The sequence below is a fragment of the Colobus angolensis genome, unplaced genomic scaffold (assembly GCF_000951035.1).
Source record: "Colobus angolensis palliatus isolate OR3802 unplaced genomic scaffold, Cang.pa_1.0 Scaffold8, whole genome shotgun sequence".
Lineage (NCBI taxonomy): Eukaryota > Metazoa > Chordata > Mammalia > Primates > Cercopithecidae > Colobus > Colobus angolensis.
This window is the reverse complement of record NW_012121820.1, coordinates 19,206,833-19,232,061: the sequence shown is the minus strand read 5'-3', so window position 1 is coordinate 19,232,061 and position 25,229 is coordinate 19,206,833. Positions and strand designations below refer to the sequence as shown.

General features: G+C 48.5%; 1 protein-coding gene across 1 annotated transcript in view; it reads right to left on the bottom strand.

The window, feature by feature from the left end:
* The window catches only part of GGT7 (gamma-glutamyltransferase 7), a 36,648-nt gene that overhangs the window by 8,772 nt on the left and 2,647 nt on the right, over window positions 1-25,229 (bottom strand). The window contains exons 2-14 of the mRNA XM_011929175.1: window positions 17,782-18,017; window positions 17,286-17,437; window positions 15,912-16,029; window positions 14,693-14,760; window positions 14,407-14,480; window positions 13,880-14,076; window positions 10,937-11,024; window positions 8,938-9,065; window positions 8,673-8,761; window positions 6,225-6,374; window positions 5,991-6,108; window positions 5,084-5,221; window positions 3,833-3,932 (exon numbers count right to left, since the gene is read on the bottom strand). Of these exons, the coding sequence (XP_011784565.1) occupies window positions 3,833-3,932; window positions 5,084-5,221; window positions 5,991-6,108; window positions 6,225-6,374; window positions 8,673-8,761; window positions 8,938-9,065; window positions 10,937-11,024; window positions 13,880-14,076; window positions 14,407-14,480; window positions 14,693-14,760; window positions 15,912-16,029; window positions 17,286-17,437; window positions 17,782-18,017 (1,656 nt within the window). The remainder of the gene's footprint in view (window positions 1-3,832; window positions 3,933-5,083; window positions 5,222-5,990; window positions 6,109-6,224; window positions 6,375-8,672; window positions 8,762-8,937; window positions 9,066-10,936; window positions 11,025-13,879; window positions 14,077-14,406; window positions 14,481-14,692; window positions 14,761-15,911; window positions 16,030-17,285; window positions 17,438-17,781; window positions 18,018-25,229) is intronic.

Below are 25,229 nucleotides of genomic sequence, written 5' to 3'. Positions count from 1 at the left end.
TACAATAAAAATAAATTTATAAATAAATAAAACTTCAGTGTCCATAACGTCTTTTTTTTTTTTTTGAGACGGAGTTCGTTCTTGTTGCCCAGGCTGGAGTGCAATGACACGATTTTGGCTCACCGCAACCTCTGCCTCCCGGGTTCAAGCGATTCTCCTGCCTCAGCCTCCCCAGTAGCTGGGATAACAGGCATGAGCCACCATGCCTGGCTAATTTTCTATTTTTTTTAGTAGAGACGGGGTTTCTTCTTGTTGGTCAGGCTGGTCTCGAACTCCCGAGCTCAGGTGATCTGCCCACCTTGGCCTCCCAAAGTGCTTGGATTACAGGCGTGAGCCACCAGGCCGGCCCCCTGCTGTTCAAACAGCAGCCAAGGGGATCCTTTTAAACCATTAGTCAGACCTTGTCACTTCCCCTGCTCAAAGCCCTCCAACAGCTTCAACGGCTTTTAGAATAAAATCCAAAGTCCTTACCAAGGTGCCTCTAAGCCCAACATTGTTTGGGACTTTGCTCCCTCTCTAAATTCCTTCCCTCATTTCCTTCTATTCCTCACCTTGCTTAACTGTATTCCAGCCATACTGGCCTCCTTGCTGTCCCTTTAGAAGGTCAAACATGTTTCTACTTCAATGCCTTTGTACTTCCTGTTCTTTCTGTCTGGAATGCTCTCCTAGAAAGTCACACTGCTGGCCCTCTTACTTCAGTCCAGTCTTTGGCACCTCTTCAAGAATTTCCTCCACCATTACCTAAAACGGCAGTCCCTACCATCTTTACCTTGTTTGGTTTTCTTCCAAAGTACTTACTGCTACCTGTATTTGTTTATTTATTTACTGTGTCTCCCTCCAGTAGATTATAAGCTTTTTGAAGGTAGGAACGTTGTCTTGTTTGCTATTGATCCCCAGTGCAGGGTCAGTACATAGTAAATATTGAGCAGATACTTACTAGATAGATGAACAAATCCCCATCCTGTTGGATAAGTTCAGGCCCTCATCATCTCTTGCCTGGGCCATATCCCAGCTACTTCTCGTATGTCCCTGACTTAAATTCTCCTCCCCTCAATCTACCTCCCCTAAATAAGACAAATCAGGTCATGTGTCTCCCCTTCTCAATTGGATAATCTTAAGGCTGACCTCCGTGATAAGCCCTGTAACTCCACATCATACTGCTTCTCAATAAAGATCGAGTCTTCTTCTTTCCCTAATACGAAGGCTTTAGGCAGCTCTTGAGATGAAGACCCAATCTTGAATAGCATTGAATCACTGAATCGAAAATCTATGTCCTTTGTGGTTCACTTTCAATCCTTTTGATTATGGCAAGGAACAAGTTTCAGTCTGCTCGCTCTCGCCCAGCCTGGAGTGCAGTGGCCAGATCTCAGCTCACTGCAAGCTCCGCCTCCTGGGTTTACGCCATTCTCCTGCCTCAGCCTCCCGAGTAGCTGGGACCACAGGCACCCGCCACCTCGCCCGGCTAGTTTTTTGTATTTTTTAGTGGAGACGGGGTTTCACCGTGTTAGCCAGGATGGTCTCGATCTCCTGACCTCGTGATCCGCCCGTCTCGGCCTCCCAAAGTGCTGGGATTACAGGCTTGAGCCACTGCGCCCGGCCCCTAATCTCCTTTAATGGAGAAAGCAGTCTCAGAGCCTTCCATGGGCAACAATATTTAACTAAAAACTACACGTATCTATTTGTGTAGCTAACAAATAGATGGTAGCTATTTATCATCTATTTGTGGCCTCCAGTACTTCGGGAGGCCGAGGCAGGTAGATTACTTGAGGTCAGGAGTTCGAGACCAGCCTGGCCAACATGGGGAAACCCCATCTCTACAAAAATGCAAAAATTAGCCGGCTGTGGTGGCATGTGCACCTGTAATCCCAGCTGCTAGAGAGGCTGAGGCATGAGAATCGCTTGAACCCAGGAGGCAGAGGTTGAAGAGAGCTGAGATCGCACCACTGTACTCTAGCCTGGGTGACAGAGTGAGACTCTATCTCAAAAAAAAAATAAAGTAAAATACATTTAGGCTAAAAAGGAAGTTCATTTATAGAGACATGTTATGTATATAATGGTTTAGATGGTGTGCAAATGTGGCTAAAGTCACAAAGGTGCTGGGTAAATTCAGAACTCTGGGAAACAACAGCTAGCCTCCCGACTGCTCTCTGAGTCATTCGTTCTGGTTTTTGCCTAGGCTGTTCCTCCTGTCCAGAATGTCCTTTACCTCCACATGCCAAATTCCTACTCATACTTCAAGGCCCAGCTACTTGTTGCCTCCTCCATAAAGCCTCCCCAGGGCCTCAGGTGGATGAACTTTCCCTTCACCAGGCCCCCACTCCTTATGCCTCCATCTTACACTAAGGCCCTGAAGGGAGGACTGGGCTGAGCCCAAATAACTTAGCAGAGAGCCTCATGTCCAGCAGAGACCAGCAGATATTTGTTGAACAAAATTCAGTTTCAAGGACGTGGCCTTGTCATATATCAACTGGGATCCAAGTGTCGCTGGCCAACTACAGGATGTGATTGTTGAAGATTGCAGTCTCTGCTTCTAACATGATTCAGTCCAGCAGATATCAAGAGCTGTGCGGTAAAGAATAGTCTTTGGTATCAGCCAGATGTATGTCCTAATTGAAGTTCTGCCACTTAGTGGTTGATCTTTGACTAGTTTATAACTTCTGTGAGCCTCAGTTTCTTCCTCTGTAGAATGGGGATAATAATATTGAACAGGCAAGGACTGTGTCTCAATCAATTCTGTATTCTTTTGGACTAGTGTCATATTAATACATTGTTATAAAAACTCTTCAAAGGTGCACACACTTTCCTGTTTATAAAATTCAGCTGTGCCAAAATTAAGCCCTTAGGTGAAAGTCCATCTCCTCACCATAAGGTCCATGATCTGGCGCCTGCCTGCCGGCCTCTCTGATCTAATTTCATCCTTGCTTACTTTGGTCTCCTTTTTATTCCTCGAACCAGCAAGCCCATTCCTGCCCTGAGTCCTTTGTACTTGCTCCCCTGACCTACACAGCTCTGCACCAGTTCTTTGTACAGTGGGCTCTCTCTTACTCTTTTTCTTTTTTTTTTTTTAGGAGACAGGGTCTCACTCTGTTACCTAGGCTGTAGGGCAGTGGCGTGATCTCGGCTCACTGTAACCTCTGCCTCCCTGGTTCAGGCAATTCTCCTGCTTCAGCCTCCCGAGTAGCTAGAACCACAGGCATGCACCATGCCTGGCTAATTTAAAAATTTTATAGAGACAGGGGTCTCACTATGTTACCCAGGCTGCTCTTGAACTCCTGGCCTCAAGCGATCCTCCCACCTCAGCCTGAGATTATAGGTCTGAGCCACTGCACCCAGTTTCTTTCTCACTCTTTAGATCTCAGCTTAAATATCACCAAAGAGAAGCCTTCCTTGATCATTGAGTCAGTCCTATTATGTCACCCTGCTCTGACTGTTGGCAGAGCACTTATTTGTCTCATATTTCTTTGATGACTTATTTTCCTGTTTGCCTATAAATGCAGTCTCCCCAGCACCTAGGATGATGCCTAGAAAACAGTAGGTGTTCAATACAAACTGTTGAGTAAATGAAGGTTTGAAGAATGAACAACTGTGTCTTATTTTACAAATGAGAAAACTGAGGCTCAGAGTTGAGACACGGATTTCCCAAGGCCACACAACCAGGAAATGGCAAGACTGGTTCCAATCCCCAGATCGTCCACTGCTCCAATAGGAATCTGCCAAATAAAACCAAACTTCACTGGCAGTTGGTGCTGGTTGAGGCATAGGCACCCTTGGGAGGAGTCCTTTCTCTACCAGTCCCTGTGCCCGCCCCATGAGATCTCTCCTCTGCACTCACTGTCCACCTGCAGGAGGTTGGACTGCAGGTCCGGGTGCAGGCGGCCGCGGGCCAGGCTGTCACTCAGGTTCCGGTTCAAGGTCAGGACATTCAGCAGAACCTGTGGTAGCCAAGGAACAGAAAACTCAGGGCTGTCCCAGGGTGATAGTCCGGATTCCTCAGCTCCTACCCTTGGTCCAGGCTCCTTAGTCTTGAGAACTCTTACACTGGGTGTCATCTGAGCCTCCTAACAGCCCTGGAAGACAGGCAGGCCTGTGATGACTGTTCCCATTTCACAGAGAGGGAAAGTGAAGGCCAGCAAGAGAAATGACTTACTCCAGAGTTTAGAGGAAGCCAGGGAAGATACACCACTAGAACCAAGTCTCCTTTATCTAATCCAGGGCTCCCTTTTTTTCTCTCTGGATAGGGCAAGGTTAATAGCTAGGGGTGGTCTAGGGCACAATGTGGGTGCCTTTAACTTAGTGGTTAGGAGTGTGCATAGGCTCTGGAACCAAACTGCCTCCCCACTCTTTCTAGCTGAAAGTACTTGACCTAATATCTTAACCTCTCTGGGCTTCAGTTTCCTTATCTATAAAATAGAAATAAGGATTCTCCCCAGAACTGGGAAGGTTAAAATCGTTAACACACATAACACAGTGCCCAGCACTTACTACGAACTCTTCAAATGTTAGCTATGTTATTATTTCCATTTTAAAGATGAGGAGACTGAGGTTCAGAGTTGTTAAGTGAATGTTCCAGTATCACATGGTTTGGATTGGAACCCAGGAGTGTCTGATTCCAGAACTCAAGATCGTTAACTCACCGCCTACCAGAATAGGTGCCTAGTATATATATCAGGTTCTCAAGACATTCAAGGAGCCATTCTGAGATGTTCTGGAGAGAAGCAGGCCCTTCCTTTCAAATCCCACCCTGAAGAGGCCTGGTTGTCTATTCAGATGCTGGGTAGAGGTATAATGGGACTTAAGGTTAACAGAACCTAGGCCACCTAGATGCTAACCCCACTTTTCAATCTACTGACCCTGCCATTTCGCCTGCAACCGGGAAACACAGGAAGCATTGGGATTCCATTTTCACTAAGAAACTCAGAGCAGCCCGTGTCCACGTTGCCCAGGATGCACCTGGCACAAAGCAGCCTCAGCCCATGTTTGCTGCATGAGGAATGGAAACAAGCCACAGATACGACAGGCATCTACAGTCTAGGCCACAGTTTGGCTCCCGGCTGAAAAAGGCCAACCATGGCATAAACCTCACCTGGGTCAGGCCGCTGAGGCCCCGGGCAGCTCCATTGGCCCCGAGAGCGAGGTAGGTTCCACAGAGCCCCTCCGCGGGTCGGACCACTGTGGGCAGCAGGAAAGAGAGTGGCCGCTTCCCTGGCTGCACTGAGTTCTCCTGTTGTTAGAAGACAGAGACCACAAGGGGGAGGTGGGGTAGGACAAGACCAGGAAAGGGCCACTCCACAACCCTTCCAACTGCTCTCCCTCTTCCACATCTTCCACAGGCCCAGTTTTCCTGGGAGACTGGTCCCTTCCCAGACAACAGTTTGCTGTCTGTGAAATGGGTAGGGTGCCTGGATGGGTGGGGTGGATGGGGTATAAGTGGATCCACTGAGCTATGAGGCTGCTATGGATCACAGGAGAAAGGACCAAGCCAAGAAAGATGGCAATGGGGAAGAACAGGATGACCCCACCCTGATCATCTCTATATGTCTTTGCCCTGCTGGGACCCCAGATTGTGGGGCGTATCCAGTGCTTTTAACTGGATAAAAATTATTAAATCCTTCCTCCTTGGGTCCCTCTTTGGTGCCCAGATATAGGGCTGAGCCCCATCAGCTCAAGCTCACATCGTCACAGACCACTAGGGTTGGAAAGTGCCCAAAACATCAAATCGGAGCCAAAACCCTCATTCTACAGGTGAAGAAATTGCCCAGAGAGGGCAAGATCTTCACGAGGTCACACAGTTAAGACAGTGACAGAATGGGACAAGAGTTCTTCAGACCCACCAGGCTCCATGTCCCAGACTTAGCAGGGCTAGGGATGAGGTGAACTTCTTCTTTAGGCTTCCTTATACTAGAAGATTCGGGAGAAAGGGGCAGCCATGCCACTGCACCTCCTACCTATAGGCCTTAGGGTCCCCAGGGAAGCGGGGAAGCAAATCTTACCAGGCTGGGTGCAGAGTGGTTAGCTGTCCGGTTGGGCCAGGAGAAGTCTAGCATCTGGCTGTTGAGCAGGATCCCCGAGGGGGTGATAAGGCCACTGCCAAAGGGCTGGTTCAGGGAGCTGGGGGCCAAGGTGGAGTCCAGTGAGCTCTGGCCCGTCTTCACCTCTACCCAGCCCCCACCCCCTCTTGGTTCAGAGGATCCCTTGTTCCAGGTTCTCAGTCTGAGCTGGCTTACCTAACCATGGCCACAATGAAGTCATCAGGTCCCATGATCAGCACCTGGGCAGCCGTGGGCGCTCCGTCTAGTTCATAGACAGGCAGGAGTGGGGCAGGGGCTGCCTGGGAGTCATTGATATGGCCCCGGAGGTAGGCGGCCTCCACCTTGCTGAAAAGACAAGGGGTGGGAGATGAGCAAACAACAGGCTCTCTATACATCTCACCTACCTCACTTTTGTGGTGTTTGTGTAATTATTTGATGAAATCTACCTCCCTCACTGGACTACTAGAACTATGAGTGCAGAAGCTCATTAATTGCACATAAGAAATACCCAGAAAATAGCTGTTGAATGAATTAAGTATTATTTAGATTCTTTTCTGGAACCAACTTTTAATTTATTTAATGTTTAAATCAAGAACCTTTTAGTTATCTGACTTTGCTTCTTAATCCTTTCTATAAAAGTGCCTGGTGCATAATGGATGATCAGAAAATATTTATTTTGAATTAACAAACTGGATTCATTTAGACTAATGTTTGTAGTCTAAAGTTTTATTAAGAGTTTAGTTGGGGGAGGTTGGGGGAGGATTTTGTATATGAGGATCTTTTTTTTTTTTTTTTTTTTTTGAGACGGAGTCTCGCTCTGTCGCCCAGGCTGGAGTGCAGTGGCCAGATCTCAGCTCACTGCAAGCTCCGCCTCCCGGGTTTTACGCCATTCTCCTGCCTCAGCCTCCCGAGTAGCTGGGACTACAGGCGCCCCGCCACCTCGCCCGGCTAGTTTTTTGTATTTTTAGTAGAGATGGGGTTTCACCGTGTTAGCCAGGATGGTCTCGATCTCCTGACCTCGTGATCCGCCCGTCTCGGCCTCCCAAAGTGCTGGGATTACAGGCTTGAGCCACAGCGCCTGGCCTTTTTTTTTTTTTTTTTTTTTTTATGAGACAGACTTTGCTGTCACCCAGGCTGGAGCGCAGTGGTGCTATCTCTGCTCACTGCAACCTCTGCTTCCCAGGTTCAAGTGATTCTCCTGCCTCAGCCTCCCGAATACCTGGTATTACAGGCACCTGCTACCACACTCGGCTAATTTTTTTTGTATTTTTAGTAGAGACAGGGTTTCGCCATGTTGGCCAGGCTGGTCTTGAACTCCTGACCTCAATTGATCCACTCACCTCGGCCTCCCAAAGTGCTGGGATTACAGGCGTGAGCCACCACGTCCAGCCAGGATCTTTACTTTCTATTAGAATTTTTTCCCAAGGCACAGAGTAAGTGCTCAATAACTATTTACTGGATGAACTGGTTGAATAGATTTCATATAGGCGTATGTATGTGTGTTTTAGAGCAAAGTTTGCATTGATCTTAGAAACGACATGTAATGCTCCAGACTTTTATAAATTCAACTGAGGCAGGAGGCTGAGGCAGGAGAATTGCTTGAACCCAGGAGGCGGAGGTTGCAGTGAGCCGAGATCATGCCCCTGCACTCCAGCCTGGGTGACAGAGCAAGACTCCGTCTTAAAAAAAAAAAAAAAAAAATTCAACTGAGGGTTTCTTACCTAATAACTATGTGTTGGGTTATCCATAGTCGATTAGAGAATAAGTTACCAAAAATTACTTGAAGACAGTTATCCAATTTTCAACCAAAAGCTTTACATGTATGATTTTGTTTAGTCCTCACCACAACCTCACAAGGTTGATACCATCATTAAGCCCCCTTGTAGAAACTGAGATTTAGAGAGTTTAAATTACTTGCCCAAGGCTGCACAGCTAGCGAAGGGTAAAGCTGGAATTTGAACGGAGGCAGTCTCACCAGAGCCCACAACCTACTATTACGTTATGTTGCTAATGAAGCTGTATTCCCACCACCTTCAGTATTTGCTTGGAGACTGCGTTTTTGTTTTTTTTTTTGGAGACAATGTCTCACTCTGTCACCCAGGCTGGAGTGCAGTGGCATGGTCTCGGCTCACTGCAACCTCTGCTTCCCAGGTTCAAGTGATTCTCCTGCTTCAGCCTCCCAAGTAGCTGGGACTACAGGCATGGGCCACCACGTCCGGCTAATTTTTGTAGCAGAGACAGGGTTTCACTATGTTGGTCAGGCTGGTCTCAAACTCCTGACCTCAGGTGATCCATCCGCCTTGGCCTCCCAAAGTACTGGGATTACAGGCGTGAGCCACTGCACCCGGCCTTTGTTTGGTATTGAGCTTTCTTTTCCTACTCAAAAGGAGGAGCAGATGGACTCCTATAGGTGCTACGCTAGCCTCAAAAAAATTTAAGAGCCACATGAAGTAGGCCAACTCACTGTGTTGATAGGAAAGGTGAGGTGTACGGAGAGGACCCAGTGTCATGTTGTGAGTTGGAGTTGAGCTGAAATTGACTTAGGATTTCAGGCCTTTATTGCTACACCAGCTGCTTTTCAACTGACCCTTTCCCCACACCCACCACTGCCTCTGCAGTCCCCAGGTCCTGCCCGAGACCTACCTGAGCATGTCATCCATGCTCTCAGTGATGGTAGAATCATAGATGGGATCTCCCAGTCTGCTGGCCAGGGCTAACGCAATCTTCAGGGTCTGAAAATACAGAGGGGATATGGAAGAGGCTGCCAAACCCCTCCCAGCACCCACACCCAGTGGATTTTCGTGTGTGAGAAAACTTGGAGGTGATTTAGTCCTGCCCTATGGCAGCACCCAATCTCCCCACTCCTAATATCCCTAAATCCAGGGAAAGGCAGAGGGGTCAGCCTTACCTCTGCCACCCAGTGAAGAGCCTGTTCTCGGGATACCAGGCTGGTGAGATTGAAGCCCTCCAGGATGTTGAGAGCACTGATGAGGGCAGGGCCCGTGTGCGGGGGTGGGGGACTAAGAACCAGGTGGCCTGAAAGGACAGGAAGTGACTGATGGCAGGGTAGGGGTCACGGCACCTTCACATCCCATCTCCACATCCCACCATCACATACACTGATACCACTGCGCTGAACCCCCTCGCCAGATGGGGAAACTGAAGCACTGAGAGGCAAAGAGACCCATTCAGGTTCACATGGCAAGTCAAGGGCAGGGCCAGGACTTGAACTCAGAACACTGGTCTTCAGTTTCCTCTGCCATTTGAGAAAACTAAGGCTCAAGAGGGCTGTGGCTTGCCCAGAGTCACACTGCAGGCTATCAGCAGAGCAGAGCAGAAACAGGTGACCAGATGTCCATATTCCTGGCCTGTCATGTGTCTCCCATAGGCCAGGATACTATCCATGACTCCCGATGGTCTCATCCAGCCCCAAACTTCTTGGCAGCAGCAACCTTCTCTTCCTATTCTGTTACTAGATGTTTAGACATCAAAGGAATAGCTGATGCATAACACTAACATTAATTAATTCATTTAGTCCTCACGGTAGCTACTGTTAGGACCACACATATTTGATAGGTCCAGAAACTGTGGTACAGAGAGACAAGGGGAATCCAGAGCACTTAAGGTACTAGCATTGTTGAGACAACCCAGGCTGGGAAGGGGAAATGGAAAATCCACATTCAGTGCGTGCTCTGATAAGGGCAACTTCCTACATCATCTCATCAAATCCTTATGGGCATCCTAAGATGTAGGCACTAATATTATTTCCATTTTAAGGAGGGAACCAACCAAGGCTCAGAGTGGGAAGCAGCTTGTTCAAGGCAAATGGCACAGTTGGTACTCAAACCCAGGTCGTCCTAGCTCCAATGCTATGCCTCTTCCTTTTCTCTTTTTATTTATGTGTGTGTGTTTGTGTGTGTGTGTGTGTGCGCACGCGCGTGTGTGTGAGATAATGGTCTCACTCTGTCACCCAGGCTATAGTGCAGTGGCACAATCATGCTTACTGTAGCCTTGACCTCCCTGGCTTAGGCAGTCCTCCCATCTCAACCTCCTGAGTAGCTAGGACTACAGGCACACCACGACGCCTGGGTAATTTTTAAATTTTTTATAGAGACCATGTCTCACTATGTTGCCCAGGCTGGTCATGATCTCCTGGGCTTAAGTGATCCTCCTGCCTCAGCAACACAATGTGCTGGAGTTACCGGCCGGAGCCACTGCACCCAGCTGATATGCTCTTTCCATTGCTTCATATTCCACTGCCCCTGGCAGAGGAATCAGGTTGGAGATTGAGGCCTGGAAAGTTGAACTCAGAGAAAACCTTTCCTGGGGCTTGATGTGATCTGGCTCTCCTATAAGGGAAAGAACCTGAGAATTGTCTGAGAAATCCAGCACCTGTCACCTTGGGTTCAGCAAACATGGACCCCACCCATATCATAAGCTTGGTTTTCTGGATCCCCTGTTGGTTTTCTTGAGTTTGGCTAGTTAAGTTCTATTCTCTCCTCCGGCCTCAATTTCCCTTTGGCACAATGAGGAGCTGGGTCTATGACTGTCTTGAAGGTTTGTTCTACCGTGAAGCTTGGATGGACTTTGACAGTGCTGCTGGGGAGAGGGCAGAGGCAACACAGAACCCAAATCAAGAAAATCTATGGCCAGAACCCCAACTTCCAGGTCGGACCTTTTGACCAGGTCCACCCCCCAATATCCTAAATACTTGGGGTAACTGACCCCACAGCTACTTTTCAGAAGGTGGGCTGGCTCTGGCTTGCTTCACAGTTGGCTGCCCAGGCAGTTCACTGCCTTAGTTTCTCTCCTGTGAAATGGAGAGGAGTCGCTAGGCCAAAACGATGTGGCCATGGACTGGGAGGCTTCTCCTGAGTGGGGACCCTGGGAGCTGGGGGAGAGGTCACCTCTGTACACGCCACACACAGGCTTCTCCACAAGGGCGCTGTAATTGCTGAAGTCCTCTTCAGTTATGACACCCCCTGCGTGCTGAGCCTGGAGGGGAGAGAATGAGAGAATGACCTCCCACAACTGTGACATGTGGTTTTGGCCTATAATACATGTTTGGATCACAGACAGGTCAGCTGTTTATAACTTCTGTGCCTTCTGCAACTCCCATCATAGCCTTTAGAGACCCCATTATCCTTAGATACCTGAGGAAAAAGGAAGGGGGAAAAGCACTAACATTGAGCACCTATGATGTGTCACGCATTATACTGGGTACATTCCATGAATGACCTCCTTAGCTTGCCATTCAAGACCTTTTGTGATCTGGCCCTGGCCTACGCCTCCCACCTCATGTCCTGCTGTTCCCCAGTGAGTTCTATGCAACTGCAGAGTGACCTGCAGTTCCTGAACTCATGCCTTTGTGTCTTTGTACCTGCTGCTCTCTCTGCCTATGGAAAAGGAAGATTTTCCACTTATGGCACACTTGCCTAGGAGATATCAAAACTGAATGCTGCATCTCACCACAACTAACTAAAGCCACTAGAAAACCATGACTTCGAGTGATCCTGGAAGGACTGACCCTTATTGGACATAACCAAGCAGTCATTATTGACCAATGAACCAATCTGGTACAAACCAATGGGCTCATTCCATCCTATCCAGTGTGCTGACTGTCAACCCTAAATTAGCATAACCACTCTGTATCCTTTCCTTTTTTGTGCTTAGTAGTACTTGAAACCCTTGATTTATCTATCTTCAGCAAATTACACATTGAATTTTTTTTTTTTGAGGCAGGGTCTCAAAAAAAAGGTCTGTTGCCCAGGCTGGAATGCAGTGGCATGATCATGGCTCACTGTAGCCTCAACCTTCCCAGGCTCAGATGATCCTCCTGCCTCAGATTCCTGAGTAGCTGGGACTATAGGCACATGTCACCACACCTGGCTAATGTTTGTATGTTTTGTAGAGATGAGGTCTCACTATGTTGCCCAGGCTGGTCTCAAACTCCTGAGCTCAAGTGATCTACCCATCTTGGCCTCCCAAAGTGCTGGGATTACAGGAATGAGCCACCATGCCTGGCCCATTTGAATTCTTGAGTTCCTTTTTCTGGCAAGTTAATAAATTCAACTTTGGGTTTCTTTTTGTCAAAGATCTGATGGTCTTTGTTACAATCTCCTGCATTCCCTTTGCCACCTCCAGGAAAGGGCACACAACCCAGGCCTGGCCACTTCGGGCATTCCCTTCTGTGCCACAGTGATTGATTTGGGAATAGTCATGAGACCTATCATGAGCCAATAAGACACAGCCTGGAGGCTTTTGCTGGAACTACTGGGAAGGAGAAATGCTCTTTCTCTGGGATAGCTTGCTAGAAGGATGGTCTGATATGGGCTGGTGGGGAGCAGGTGGAAAGGATCTGAGAGTGAATCCAAACAAAGGAAAGTAGAGTTGAGAGAGAGAGAAAGAGGGAGAGCAAATCCTAACACAGTGGATTGATAATCTGGACACAGAAAAATCTAAGCCAGTAATCTCCTGGACTTTCCAGTTAAGTCTGTTAGACTCTATCACCACATCCAGTGCCCTGCATAGGGCCTGGCACAGAGCAGGCATTCTGTGAATGTTGAATGAATAACAGACCTATTTAATTCCCACAACTGTATGGCAGAGATAGATCTAATCATCCCCATGGCTCAGATGAGAGAACCACTGAGTTAGTCTATGCATCCTTATCATGAACATAATTTTCCATTAGGAGTTTTGCACCATTTTTTTTTTTTTAGATGGAGTCTCGCTCTGTCCCCCGGGGCTGGAGTGCAGTGGCGTGATCTCGGCTCACTGCAACCTCCTCCTCCTGGGTTCACGCCATTCTTCTGCCTCAGCCTCCTCAGTAGCTGGGACTACAGGCGCCCGCCACCTCACCTGGCTAGTTTTTTGTATTTTTTTAGTAGATACAGGGTTTCACCATGTTAGCCAGGATGGTCTCGATCTCCTGACCTTGTGATCCGCCCGTCTCGGCCTCCCAAAGTGCTGGGATTACAGGCGTGAGCCACCGCGCCCGGTCCCGTTTTGCACTATTAATGACAGTTCTCACACCTATTACTGCCTGAGACTGGGACTCTTTGGGATTGGATGGTGACTTTCTGTGTCAATCTCCCCAGTCTTGATAGTCAACAATGAAAAAGGTGCTTCCCTCAGTCCCTAGAAAACCCAAGAGCAGGGAAGGATTGTGAGCTTAGGGAAGCTGAGGCCGATACTGGGTCTCCACCAGGCCTGGGAGGGACATGACAAGCCCCTGCACAGGTTGGCATCACCCCTGAGAAGCCCAAAGGTAACTCTGAATCAAGACAGAATACTTCTGGCTAGGCACGGGGGCTCACACCTGTAATCCCAGCACTTTGGGAGGCCAAGACAGGTGGATCACTTGAGGTCAGGAGTTCGAGACCAGCCTGGCCAACATGGTGAAACCTCATCTCTACTAAAAATACAAAATTAGCTGGGCGTGGTGGTGCACACCTGTAATCCCAGTTACTCGGGAGGCTGAGGCAGGAGAATCACTTGAACCTGGGAGGTGGAGGTTGCAGTGAGCCAAGATCGCACCACTGCACTCCAGCTTGGGTGACAGAGTGGGACTCCGTCTCAGAAAAAAAAAAAAAAAACACTTCTATCATCCCAGGAGGTTTTTCATGTCATATCCCAGTCAAGTCCTCCCAGCCCCACCATCCACTGATCTGATTTCTGTCGCTAGAGGTTAGTTTTGACTGTTCTAAAATTTCAAATGAACATCATCCACAGTAAATAATATAGAAAGAAAGGGAGGGAGGGAAGAAAGGAAGGAAAAAATGCAGATAAGGATGTCCTGCAATACGGACCTTGGGGCATGCCCCCACCTGCACAACATGAGCGCTCACCTCTGCCACCATCTCCAGTGTGAGGTTGCTGCCCGCATAGAAGGCGGCCGGGCCAGAGGTGCCAAGTACATCCAGCACCTCAGCCAGGTCGGGCCGATGCAGCAGTGAGCCAGGTAGTGGCGGGCGGCCCGATGGCAGGAATGTCTCCCGGAAGCGCTCGGACATGTTGGGTGGCAGCTGTTCAGCCAGGGCACGGGCTAGAGGCAGGGACAGGAGGCTGGGCAGGGCGGGGCGCCAGGACTGGACCGGATGAGACGCGCAATAGGTGGGGTAGATGGGAGCTGAGTGGCCCACCCTAAGTGTCCCGACCCCCCAGGAGGCTGTTAAGTGCGAGGCAGGGATGTCTCAGGGCCCTTCCCAGACCCCCTCATTTGAGGTCGCCTCCAGGTGAGGGTGGGATAAGGTGGGGAGGGGGTCTGAGGAGCAAACTGGAAGAGAGGGCCTCTCTGGCTTGGGCCCCAAATCTCAAAGATTCTACCCCTCTCCGTCAACCTCATGTCTCTCCCAAATCCCCAGGCCCCACTGACCTAGATCATGAGTCACGTTGAATCCATCTTGGGCCACAGCTGCTGCGAAGGCCAGGACTTGGGACCATGGCAGCCTGGGGGGGCCGGAGAGCAGGGGGTGGAGGAGGTCCTGGGGGAAGGAGGAGGGGTCCTGGGGGGAGGGGGGTTCCTGGGAAGGAGAGTCCTGGCAAGGGAAGGGGATATTAGGAAGGGGAGTTTGGAAAGGAAGAATCCAGGGAAGTAGGAGAAGGCCACCCAAGGAGAGATGCAAACGGGGGTCCCTGGTCCCCAGGGGGAGGGTTGTTACCTGCCATAGAGCTGGTGAGCTTCATGTAGCCCCTTCACCATTCCAGGAACCCCCACCAAGAGCCCAGGCTGGGCAAGGCGGGCAGGCGAGGGAGAGAGGAGACCAGGTCACTGGAAGGGGGGTGCTGGGCTGAACTCTGCAGAGCCCCAAGCCAGGGATGGCTGGCACAGGGGAGAGACACAGGCCAAGTATCCCAGGGGAGGGACAAGCTTTCCCAAGCAGGCACCCCTCCCATCTCCCTGACTTCCTATCGGCAAATGCAGAAAGGCCTCTTTTAGCTGCCATAGTTGAGGGATTTATAAATTAAGCAAAACCTTTCAAGACCCAGGACATAACCAGTTTAGACAGCCACCTGTCTACATTGGATTTCACCAACCCCTGCCCTTTTTTTTTTTTTTTTTTCCTGTTACCCAGACTAGAGTACAGTGGCATGGAGTACAGTGGCAGGCTCACTGTGGCCTCCAACTCCTGGGCTCAAGTCAAGCAATCCTTGGCGCATGCTACCACATCTGGCTAATTTCAAAACATTTTTTGTAGAGACAAAGTCTCACTATGTTGCTTAGGCGGGTCTCAAACTCCTGGCCTCAAGCAATCCTCCTGCCTTGGCTTCCCAGAGTGTTGGGATTACAGGTGTGAGCCACTGTGCCCAGGCAACCCTGCCTTTTAAAATGGTAGACAAGGGACCTTCATTGAACCTATTCAGTTTCACACCACCCCTACTCTGAGCTCTGAAGGTTCAGGGGTGTGTTTGGCTTTTGCCACTGCACTAAGTACCCATTTTTCCAAGTTATTTGATTTCTTCTTTTTCTCTCAGCAGACAGTTGGTTTGCCTCTAGGAGTTCCCCTCTAATCTTTCAGTATGTCAGGGGCTGGGAAAGTTACAGTCAATTGGCTCAGAGTGAGATGTGTGAGTTTTATTGCATCAACTTTGTGACATTTTGGGGTACTCAGTAGCCTTTTTTCTTCCTTTCTATGTGCCAGATAGGTAAGACTGCCAGAGAAGTAAGGTGTTGCAGTATTATCTGTAATGAACCAGCCAAATTTTCTAGTTCATTATTTTATTTTGGGGGCTGCCTGTCTCTCTCATAGCCTAAGAGAATCCTGCTCAACTCTTTTTTTCCACTCTCCTAGTAAATACTTAGCAAATTAATGCTTGGGTTAGCAGAAGGGCAATGAAGAGAGACTCCCCTAAACTCTCTCTTCTCACCAGGGTCCCCACCTTGGTCTCCCAGGATCTTTGCAGGGTCTCTTCCCTGAGGGCCCCTGGTGCGGACTCCCGGAAATCAATTACGTGGCTCTCATTTCGTCGGATGTCATGTACCAGCATCACGCCCCCACTGGGAGAGACACAGAAGGGGAAGCGTGATGATAACATGCTACCTCTCTGTACAATTAACATGCCACCCCTCCACCACCAGTGGTGACAGCTGTAGGCTCAGTTTGTCATTTGGGGTCAGGTGTCTGAGCCCCCTCCCCAGCATAATTCATAGACTCAGCCACCCTAAGAGGATGGGAGTGAAACCAAGAGGGTTGGAGACCCAGGGTCCATGGACCTCTTCTACCCTGTCACTGGAGACTTTAATCCCTGATTAGGAAAAGCCCAGAGACTGGGAGAACAGGATGTTCTGCCCCATGCCCCCACCCTGGACCAGAACTGGACCCCTGCCAGCTTCCTGCACCTGTCTACTTGGTGTGTCCCTTGCCCCTCCTCCAGGACTGTATTATGTAAGGATAGAACATGCAAAACCAAAAGAGGAATTTCTTTGGTAAGGCTTGGAGAGCTGATCTTATAGGAGTCAAGATAGGAACTTTGTCAGCTTGTTCCTTTTCTGTGGCTTCTTTACATCTAAGATGGGGGCTGCAAACTTAAATGCCCACAGCCAAATGACAAAATAAGGCAAGCAGGACAGATAAACAAGAGGAAGTGGTAGAAACTATGGCAAACCAGACAGCACATGCCCCATTATGGGAAGCAGCTTCTATTCCACTCCAGATAATTTCAGCCATGTGAGAATGTGGGCCCAACTTGTTACTGAATTTCCCGATTGTTGAAGAGATGTTAGAAATCTGGATTTTTATGAAAATTCTTAACTTTTTAACAAGAGCAAACAAAATTTTAAGACCGTTCAGTGTCTAAACCAAACCAGTCTGTGTGCTGGGTGTTGTCCATGGGTGGCCAGTTTGCACCTTCTGTTTTAAGAGTTCTTAGCGTGGGGCATATTTTTGGAGGACAGAGGGTCCAAGGCTTTTCATCAGACCCATAGGGATGTATGATCCTAAGAGTTTAAATATCTCTGCCTTAAGTGATGACAATATACCTCCACCTGTGCACCTTAATTTATGGTTTACAAATTTCTTTTTCCAGTTAAAAAAAAAAAAAGCTTCTCAAAACACTTTCAGGTTTTCCATAAAGTAGCTTTGCTCTTCTGACTCCATCCAGGAAGAAGGGGGTGCAATTTGGCATAGAAAGAGAAAACGCAAGCAGTTGGGGCCCAACTGCCCCTCTCCCTAAGTTAGGAGTGCTCCACATGAGGTCTGCAGACCAGGAGGCTAGAAACAGGCCTGGGGGACACCGACCTCCACTGCTCCTTACCCGCCCAGGCCAGAACTGTGGGGAGCCACGATCCCCAAACACAAGGCTGCTGCCACCGCTGCGTCCACAGAAGATCCCTGTTCACTGAGCACCTCGATGCCCAGTGAAGTGCATCGGGCAGCATCGGTCACCACGGCACCCTGCTGGAAGATCTGGGAGGGGAGAGAGGACTTGGTAGGGGCAGGAGGAGCTGTCCGCCTCCCTAGGGCACCTCCACTAGCCCCAGAACTCTAGGGTGGGATGAAGGTCGATGCCCTATCCTCTTGTTGCCTTGACTCTGCCCTCATTACCCCAAGTGCCTTCTAATGGACCGAGCCCCTTCCTTGTTCTGTCCCTCTCACGCCCTGGAGTTCCTCCCTTTGGGACCTTCCTCTCCCAAGTCACCACCCTCTGTCCCCTTCCACCACTCAGCCATTCCCCAGTTTCCACGGCTCCTCAAACATTACCCCACTCCCTCCTCCCCAGTTCCCTCCCCCTCCCCATTTGTCCCCCTCACCTGGGGGTCTCCAAAGTAGATCTGCATGACCAGCGCCACGGTGACACCTGTGGCGAAGGTGAGACAGGCCGTGACGATGACCGTGAGCCCGTCCTGGCGGCAGGAGCACTCGGCTGCTGCCGCAGAGAATGGGTCTTTGCGCGTCTCGCGTAGCGGCGACCCGTCTTGGCTGCCCATCTCCGAGGACGACGATGGCAGCCGCTGCAGCCGTGCTGACTTCAGGAAGGAGTCCGGGTCTGCAGACAGGCAGCCGGGTCGGTCTGGGCACCTCCCACCTGGCCCTGCCCACCCTCTAGGCGGAACCATTCAGCGCTTTCCCTGCCCTGCCCCTGTCACACAACCCCCCCACTGGCTAGCACTACTCACCTCTCCTCATCTTTGCATGCACCCCAGGACAGGCGGGGGCAAAAGTGCCCGGCTGGGAAGAGACAGTGACCTCCCCAGCTGGGCAGCAGGGAGGCTGGATTCCCACCCCTCCCTGATACCTAGGCCAAATTTCCTGGCACCCAGGGCTGAGAACACTTCCTGGGGGGTGGGGTGGGGGTTCCAGCCCTCCCTGGAAATCGGATGCTGCCCCAGTTGGGGCTCAGCTGCTGTGCAAGGAGGCAGCTACATAAACAGAGTAGAGGGACCCTCCCTTCCAACCTTACTTCAGTTATCCGTTCACTCATTCCTTAAATATGAAGAGCCCTATGTTAGGTGCCAGGGGAAGGGAACAGATAGTTCCTGCTCTCATGTGGTTCATAGAGCCCTGGAAGAAAAAGCCAATAAGCAAAGGAGTCTATAATTACAAATTGTGGCAGGTGCTATGAAGAAAAAGGAGGAAATGACAGAATAATGGTGGGTGGTAGGGGACGGAGGATTCCTTAGCTGCAGAAATCATGGAAGGTCTCTCAGGAAGCGACTTTTAAGCTGAAAACTGAGGGATGAGAAGGAGCCAGCTATAATGTAGAGCAAGGAGTACGTGTGTGGAATGTTCTGGAAAGAGGGAATAGCAGATGCAAAGGCCCTAAGGTGGGAATGAGCTTGGTACATTAGAAAAAAAATAACCAAGGCCTGGGCGGCTCTGGTGTAGCAGGCATGGGGAAAGAGTAGTAAGGGTGGAAGCTAGGCCAGATACATGCTGAGTGCGGTGGTTCACTCCTGTAATCTCAGCACTTTGGGAGGCCAAGGTGAGTGGATCACTTGAGGTCAGGAGTTCGAGACCAGCCTAGCCAACACGGTGAAACCCCGGCTCTACTAAAAATACAAAAATTAGCTGGGCATGGTGATGTGTGCCTATAATTCCAGCTACTTGGGAGGCTGAGACACAACAATCACTTGAACCCACGAGGTGGAGGTTGCAGTGAGGTGAGATCACACCACTCCACTCCAACCTGGGTGACAGAGTGAGACTCTGTCTCAAAAGAAAAGAAAAAAAAAAGGAAGAAGATATGTGAGGCTCTACCAGCCTGGGGAAATGCTTGGGTTTTACCCTAAGGATTATGGGAGGTCACTACTAGAGAGGCTATTTTTGTTTGTTTTTGAGATGGAGTTTTGCTCTTGTTACCCAGGCCGGAGTGCAATGGCGCAATCCTGGCTCACTGCAACCTCCACTTCCTGGGTTCAAGCAACTCTCTTGCCTCAGCCTCTCAAATAGCTATGATTACAGGCACATGCCACCACGCCTGAGTAATTTTGTATTTTTAGTAGAAACAGGGTTTCAGCATGTTGGTCAGGCTGGTCTCAAACTCCTGACCCCAGGTGATCTACCCGCCTCAGTCTCCCAAAGTGCTAGGATTACAGGTGTGAGCCATCACACTCAGCCCACTACTAGAGAGTTTTAAGCAAGAATGTGAAACCATCTGTTCTGCGTTTTGTTGTTGTTTGAGACAGGGTTTGGCTCTGTTGCCCCAGCTGGAGTGCAGTGGCACCATCTCAGCTCACTGCAACCTCTGCCTCCCTGCAACCTCTGCCTCCCAGGCTCAAGCCATCCTCCCACCTCAGCTCAGACTCCTGAGCAGCTGAGACTACAGGTGTGCCCACCACACCCAGCTAATTTTTGTAGTTTTTGTAGATGGGATTTTGCCTTGTTGCCCAGGCTGGTCTCAAACTCCTGACCTCAAGTGACCCACTCACCTCGGCCTCCCAAAGTGCTGGGATTACAGGCAAGAGCCACCGCGCCCAGCCTGTTTTGTGTTTTAAAAAGATCCCTCTGGCTACTGTTTGGAGACAGACTGGAGAATGATAGGAGTGGAGGTAGGAGAGAACTGAAAGCCCACTACTTGCTGGTGGCTATGGACAAGTCACTCAAGTCATGCACCTCACCTTCCTCATTCTAGTAATGGAGCTAATCCCTAACTGGTGGGATAGGGGTACAAGGATTCCATGAGGTGATGTGCACCCAGTGCACTGTAGGTACTCACTCCAACTTATTTCTATTCCTTTTCCATCTTGGCCAGGGCTGAGACCCTCTTCCATCCCATAGCTCCCTTCTCTGAGTGTTATTAGCTGTGAACCTAGGTCCCTAAATGGCCTAAAGGTCCTAGGTGTTTATGAACAGTAAAGAAATAGTGTGGTACCTTGACCTTATGCTGTATTCACAATATGTTTTTTAAAGTTTATTCATTCAATATTTTTTTAGTACCTGCTACTGTGCACTAGGAGTATAACCCTTTTAAAAGTCTGTGTGATAATATTAAAAACTGACCATTTTATTGTTCTGTTTAAAATACATGGTTCACTGATGCCAACATAATAAACATCCAAGTTCCTTGTGGTGTTTAAAGGACTACATGATCCACAATCCCATCTTTTGTGTAAATAAGAAACCAAATATATAGATAAAATGATGATATATGCAACAAATGTTTATAATTACATAAGTTACTCTTGGGGAAGGATACTAAAGATGGGAATGAAATGGGGTGGGAGTTTTTTTGGTTTGAAATTTTTACCACTTACATGTATTTCCCTTTTAGAAATCAATACATAAACCAGGAGTGCTAGTGCATGCCTGTAAGCCTAGCTATTCAGAAGGCTGAGGCAGGAGGATCACTTCGAGTCCAGAAGTTCAAAGCTGCAGTATGATTGCAATATGAATAGCCACTGCACTCCAGGCTGGGCAACACAGAAAGACCCTGTCTCTAAAAAAAATTAACATCTATATTTTGAAATGAAAAGGAAAAATTACAGGGAGATAGGAATGGGAAAGGGGACTTTTTTATTTTTCCTCACTATTGCTTTTTTTTTTTTTTTTTACCATGAACATGTAACTTTTGTTTTTGTTTTTGAGACAGAGTCTCACTCTGTCGCCCAGGCTGAAGTGCAGTGGCACAATCTCAGCTCACTGCAACCTCTCCCTCCCAGGTCCTGCCTCAGTATCCTGAGTAGCTGGGGTTACAGGCACACGCCATCATGCCTAGTTAATTTTTTATATTTTTAGTAGAGGCAAGGTCTCACCATGTTGGCCAGTCTGGTCTTGAACTCCTGACCTCAGGTGATCTGCCTGTCTCGGCCTCCCAAAGTGGTAGTATTACAGGCATAAGCAACCGCACCCTGCTGTTTTTTTTTTGTTTTGTTTTTTTTTGAGACGGACTCTCGCTCTGTCGTCCAGGCTGGAGTGCAGTGGCCGGATCTCAGCTCACTGCAAGCTCCGCCTCCCGAGTTGATGCCATTCGCCTCCTGAGTAGCTGGGACTACAGGTGCCCGCCACCTCGCCCGGCTAGTTTTTTGTATTTTTTTTAGTAGAGACAGGGTTTCACCGTGTTAGCCAGGATGGTCTCGATCTCCTGACCTCGTGATCCGCCCGTCTCGGCCTCCCAAAGTGCTGGAATTACAGGCTTGAGCCACCGCGCCAGGCCTCACCCTGCTGTTTTTAAACTTTACCTTCAAAAAAAGGTTATCTTCTGAGAATCTCCCTCACTTGATAATGCTTGCCTCTAACCCTCAACACCAGCACCAAAGAGTCTGTAAATAAAACTGGAATTCATCCAAACAAACAGATGTTAAACACCCACTGTGGGCACAGAACTCTCCTTGGCCCCTAGAAACGTCTTTTGTTGTTGTTGTTGTTAATAGAGACAAGGTCTTGCTATGTTTCCCAGGCTGTTCTTGAACTCCTGAGCTCAAACAATCTTCCCGCCTCAGCCTCCCAAAGTGTTGGGATTACAGGCATGAGCCACTGCACCCAGCATTAGAAGTTTCAAAAGAAGTGCGGGAAAGGGTTTTGAACTTATATTTATTGATGCTGACTACATATTAAGCATTTTACATATATTCCCTCATTGAAGTGTTCCCAAGACTTTATGAAATAGGTCCCACTCTCCCCACTATACAGATGATAAAACTAAGACCGAGAAAGGTGATATTGCCCATCTCAGGTCATAAAATGAGTAAGTGGGCCAGGTTTGGTGGCTCATGTCTGTAATCTCAGCACATTGGGAGGCCAAGGTGGCAGGATTGTTTGAGCCCAGGTGTTCAAGACCAGCCTGGGCAACATAGTGAGACTCCTGTCTCTACAAAAAAAATTTTTTTAATTAGCCAGGCATGGTGGTGTGCACCTGTTGTCCCAACTACTTGGAAGGCTGAGGTAAAAGCATCACTTGAGCCTGGGAGTTTGAGGCTGCAGTGAGCCATGATCACACCACTGCCCTCCAGCCTGGACGACAGGGTGAAACCCTGTCTCCAAAAATTTAAAGTGAAATATAAAATAAAATAAAATGAATAAGTGGCAGAACCAAGAGTCTGTGTAACTAGAAAGCCTCCTTCCCATTGCTCCACATGGCATCAAGAGCCATTTCTACCCTCAGAAACCAACCTTACAAGCTAATTTTTGTTGCTATTTCTTGGTACTTATTGTTTTGTTTATGAGACATAGTTTTCCTGCCAGGCTGGAATGCAGTGGTGCAATTTCAGCTCACTGCAACCTCCACCTTTGGCTTCAAGCAATTCTCACGCTTCAGCCTCCCAAGAAGCTGGGATTATAGGCATGCGCCACCATCCCAGCTAATTTTTGTATTTTTAGTAGAGACGGGGTTTCACCATGTTGGCCAGGCTAGTCTCAAACTCCTGGCCTCAAGCAATCCGCCCATCTTGGCCTCCCAAAGTGCTGGCATTACAGACGTGAGCCACTGTGCCCGGCCCTAGGTACGGTTTAATTTGTTTTCTCCAGTCAGATATAAGAATCCGGGAGATAAAGGTGACACGCCCCTATCGTAGCTATTCAAGACTCTCTACTCCACCAGTCCATCATAGTTATTCATTTATACAATAAAAATATTTACTGAGTACCTACTATGTGCACTGTGGAACAGCTAGGGCAATAATAGTGTTGATTTTACTGATTGGGAAGAGCAACAGCAGGATACTGGGAAAAAGATTAATTTGCAACCAGATTAAGATGGGAGAAAAGACGACAAGTTCAATTTTGGTTATTATAAATTTGTGGGACACCAGAAGATGTCTGGAGGTTGTTGGCCTAGTAGATACCTAATTTTTACCTTCAGGGCTCATCCCTGGTATCTGCTTAGATACCACTTCTTATTCAATTTTCTTTTAAGGAATATTCTCTCTCCTCAGCTCACTCTCTCATCCCTGACCAAAGTATATAACTCAGACTTGACCAATCAGAACAAGTACCTCTGTGCAGTAACAGGCATGTGAACAAAATCCAGGCCAATAAGACCCAAACTTTCTTCTTTTGCTGGAACTATTGGGAAAGAGAAAGGCTCTCCTTCTATTACACTTAAGTTGCTAAGTTAATAGGATGTAAACCCGTAGCTGCTGGGGGCATCTTGCCCCCAATAAAATGGGAGGCCTTCTGACAATGAAGCCCACTGAAAGAAGGCAGAGAAAAAGATGGAGAAAAGTCCATTCCTTTTTAGGTACCTTAATCCAGCTATGCCTGAAACCCATATCCCTGGACTTTTCAGTCGTGCTACCCAGTAAAATTCTCTTTTTTCATGTAGCTCAGTTAAGCTGGGTTTATGACAAAATAATCCTGAACAGAATTGATTATATAAGTCCAGAGTCTAGGAGAGTGATCTTGGCTAGAGGTTAGGGTCATCCCTGGCTTGTTGTTTACTCCCTTAAGGGGAGAATCACTAAAAAAAAAATAAAAATAAATATATATAATATAAATTTTATATTATATATAATTTTGAGACAGTGTCTCACTCTGTTGCCCAGGCTAGAGTGCAGTGGTATAATCTCAGCTCACTGTAGCCTCAACCTTCAGGGCTCAAGCCATCTGCCCACCTCAGCCTCCCGAGTAGCTGGGACTACAGGCATGCACCACCACGCCTAGCTAATTTTTGTATTTTTTGTAGAGACAGGGTTTCGCCATGTTGCCCAGGCTGATTTTGAATTCCTGAGCTCAAGCAGTCTGCCCACCTCAGCCTCTCAAAATGCTAGGATTACAGGTGTGTGCCACCATGCCCGGCAGAATCACCAAAGATATTTGAACCAGGGAGTGACATGACCAGAAGTGCAGGGTGATGGATGGACTGGGGTGGGGACAGGGGCAAGAGGTAGGAGGCAGGAGGAGTAGGAGGAGCCTATGAATAATATTGATAAGAGAGGTTGGTGGTTTAGTCTACAGTGGTGATGACAGGGATGATGAGTAGGAATTTGGAAGATATTTAGGAGGGGTGCAGAGAGCACTTGATCACCATTTGGAAGTGAGAAGAAAAGGAGTCCAGCATGCCATTCGTTTTTGGCAGACTGGGTGAATGGCAGTGTCATTAATGGAGAATGGCAGTGGAGGAAGAGCAGGTGCATGGGGAAGGGATATGATGAGTTCAGCATAGAACATGCTAGAGATGAGGCACTTGCAGGACACCTGGAGACACAGGCCTAGGAGAGAAAGGAACACATGAGCTTAAAGCTCAGAAGAAAGAAAGTATTTCCCAACCTTGGAATGATCACTGTCTAGCTCTCTTTCCCACAGAGCCTAATGTGGGATGCCTGGCACTTGGGTTTAGGGAATGGCAGGCCAGAGGCAAGCTGGGCACAACCAAGGTCTTGGGTAAGAGGATGGTGCTATGCCACTAGATGGCACTACCAGGTTGAGAACACAGGAGGCCATGTCAGCCTGCAGTCTGGTCCAGGTGAACCAAGGGAGTCTTGGGGCTTGGAAGTAGGATTAGGAGACATGGCATTCATATGATTACACTGATATGATGGCAACACACAAACCTGGCGCATAAATTTGGCATAAGTTATAAGCTCCCAGAAGCTCAGATGACTAGGATCTTTGCTGGATTTCCGTACAGGTGAGGGCAGAGCCTATACTGAACTTTCCAAAATACTCCCTGAGGTTTTGGAACTTGCTCTCTCCTACCATTATTTCATCCTGAGATCTTCTCTCTCATGCATTTATTCATTCAACAATTATTAATTGAGCGCCCAATAAATACATAGAGATGAGGTTTTGGGTTTTTTTTAATTTTTTTTTTTTTTTTTTTTTG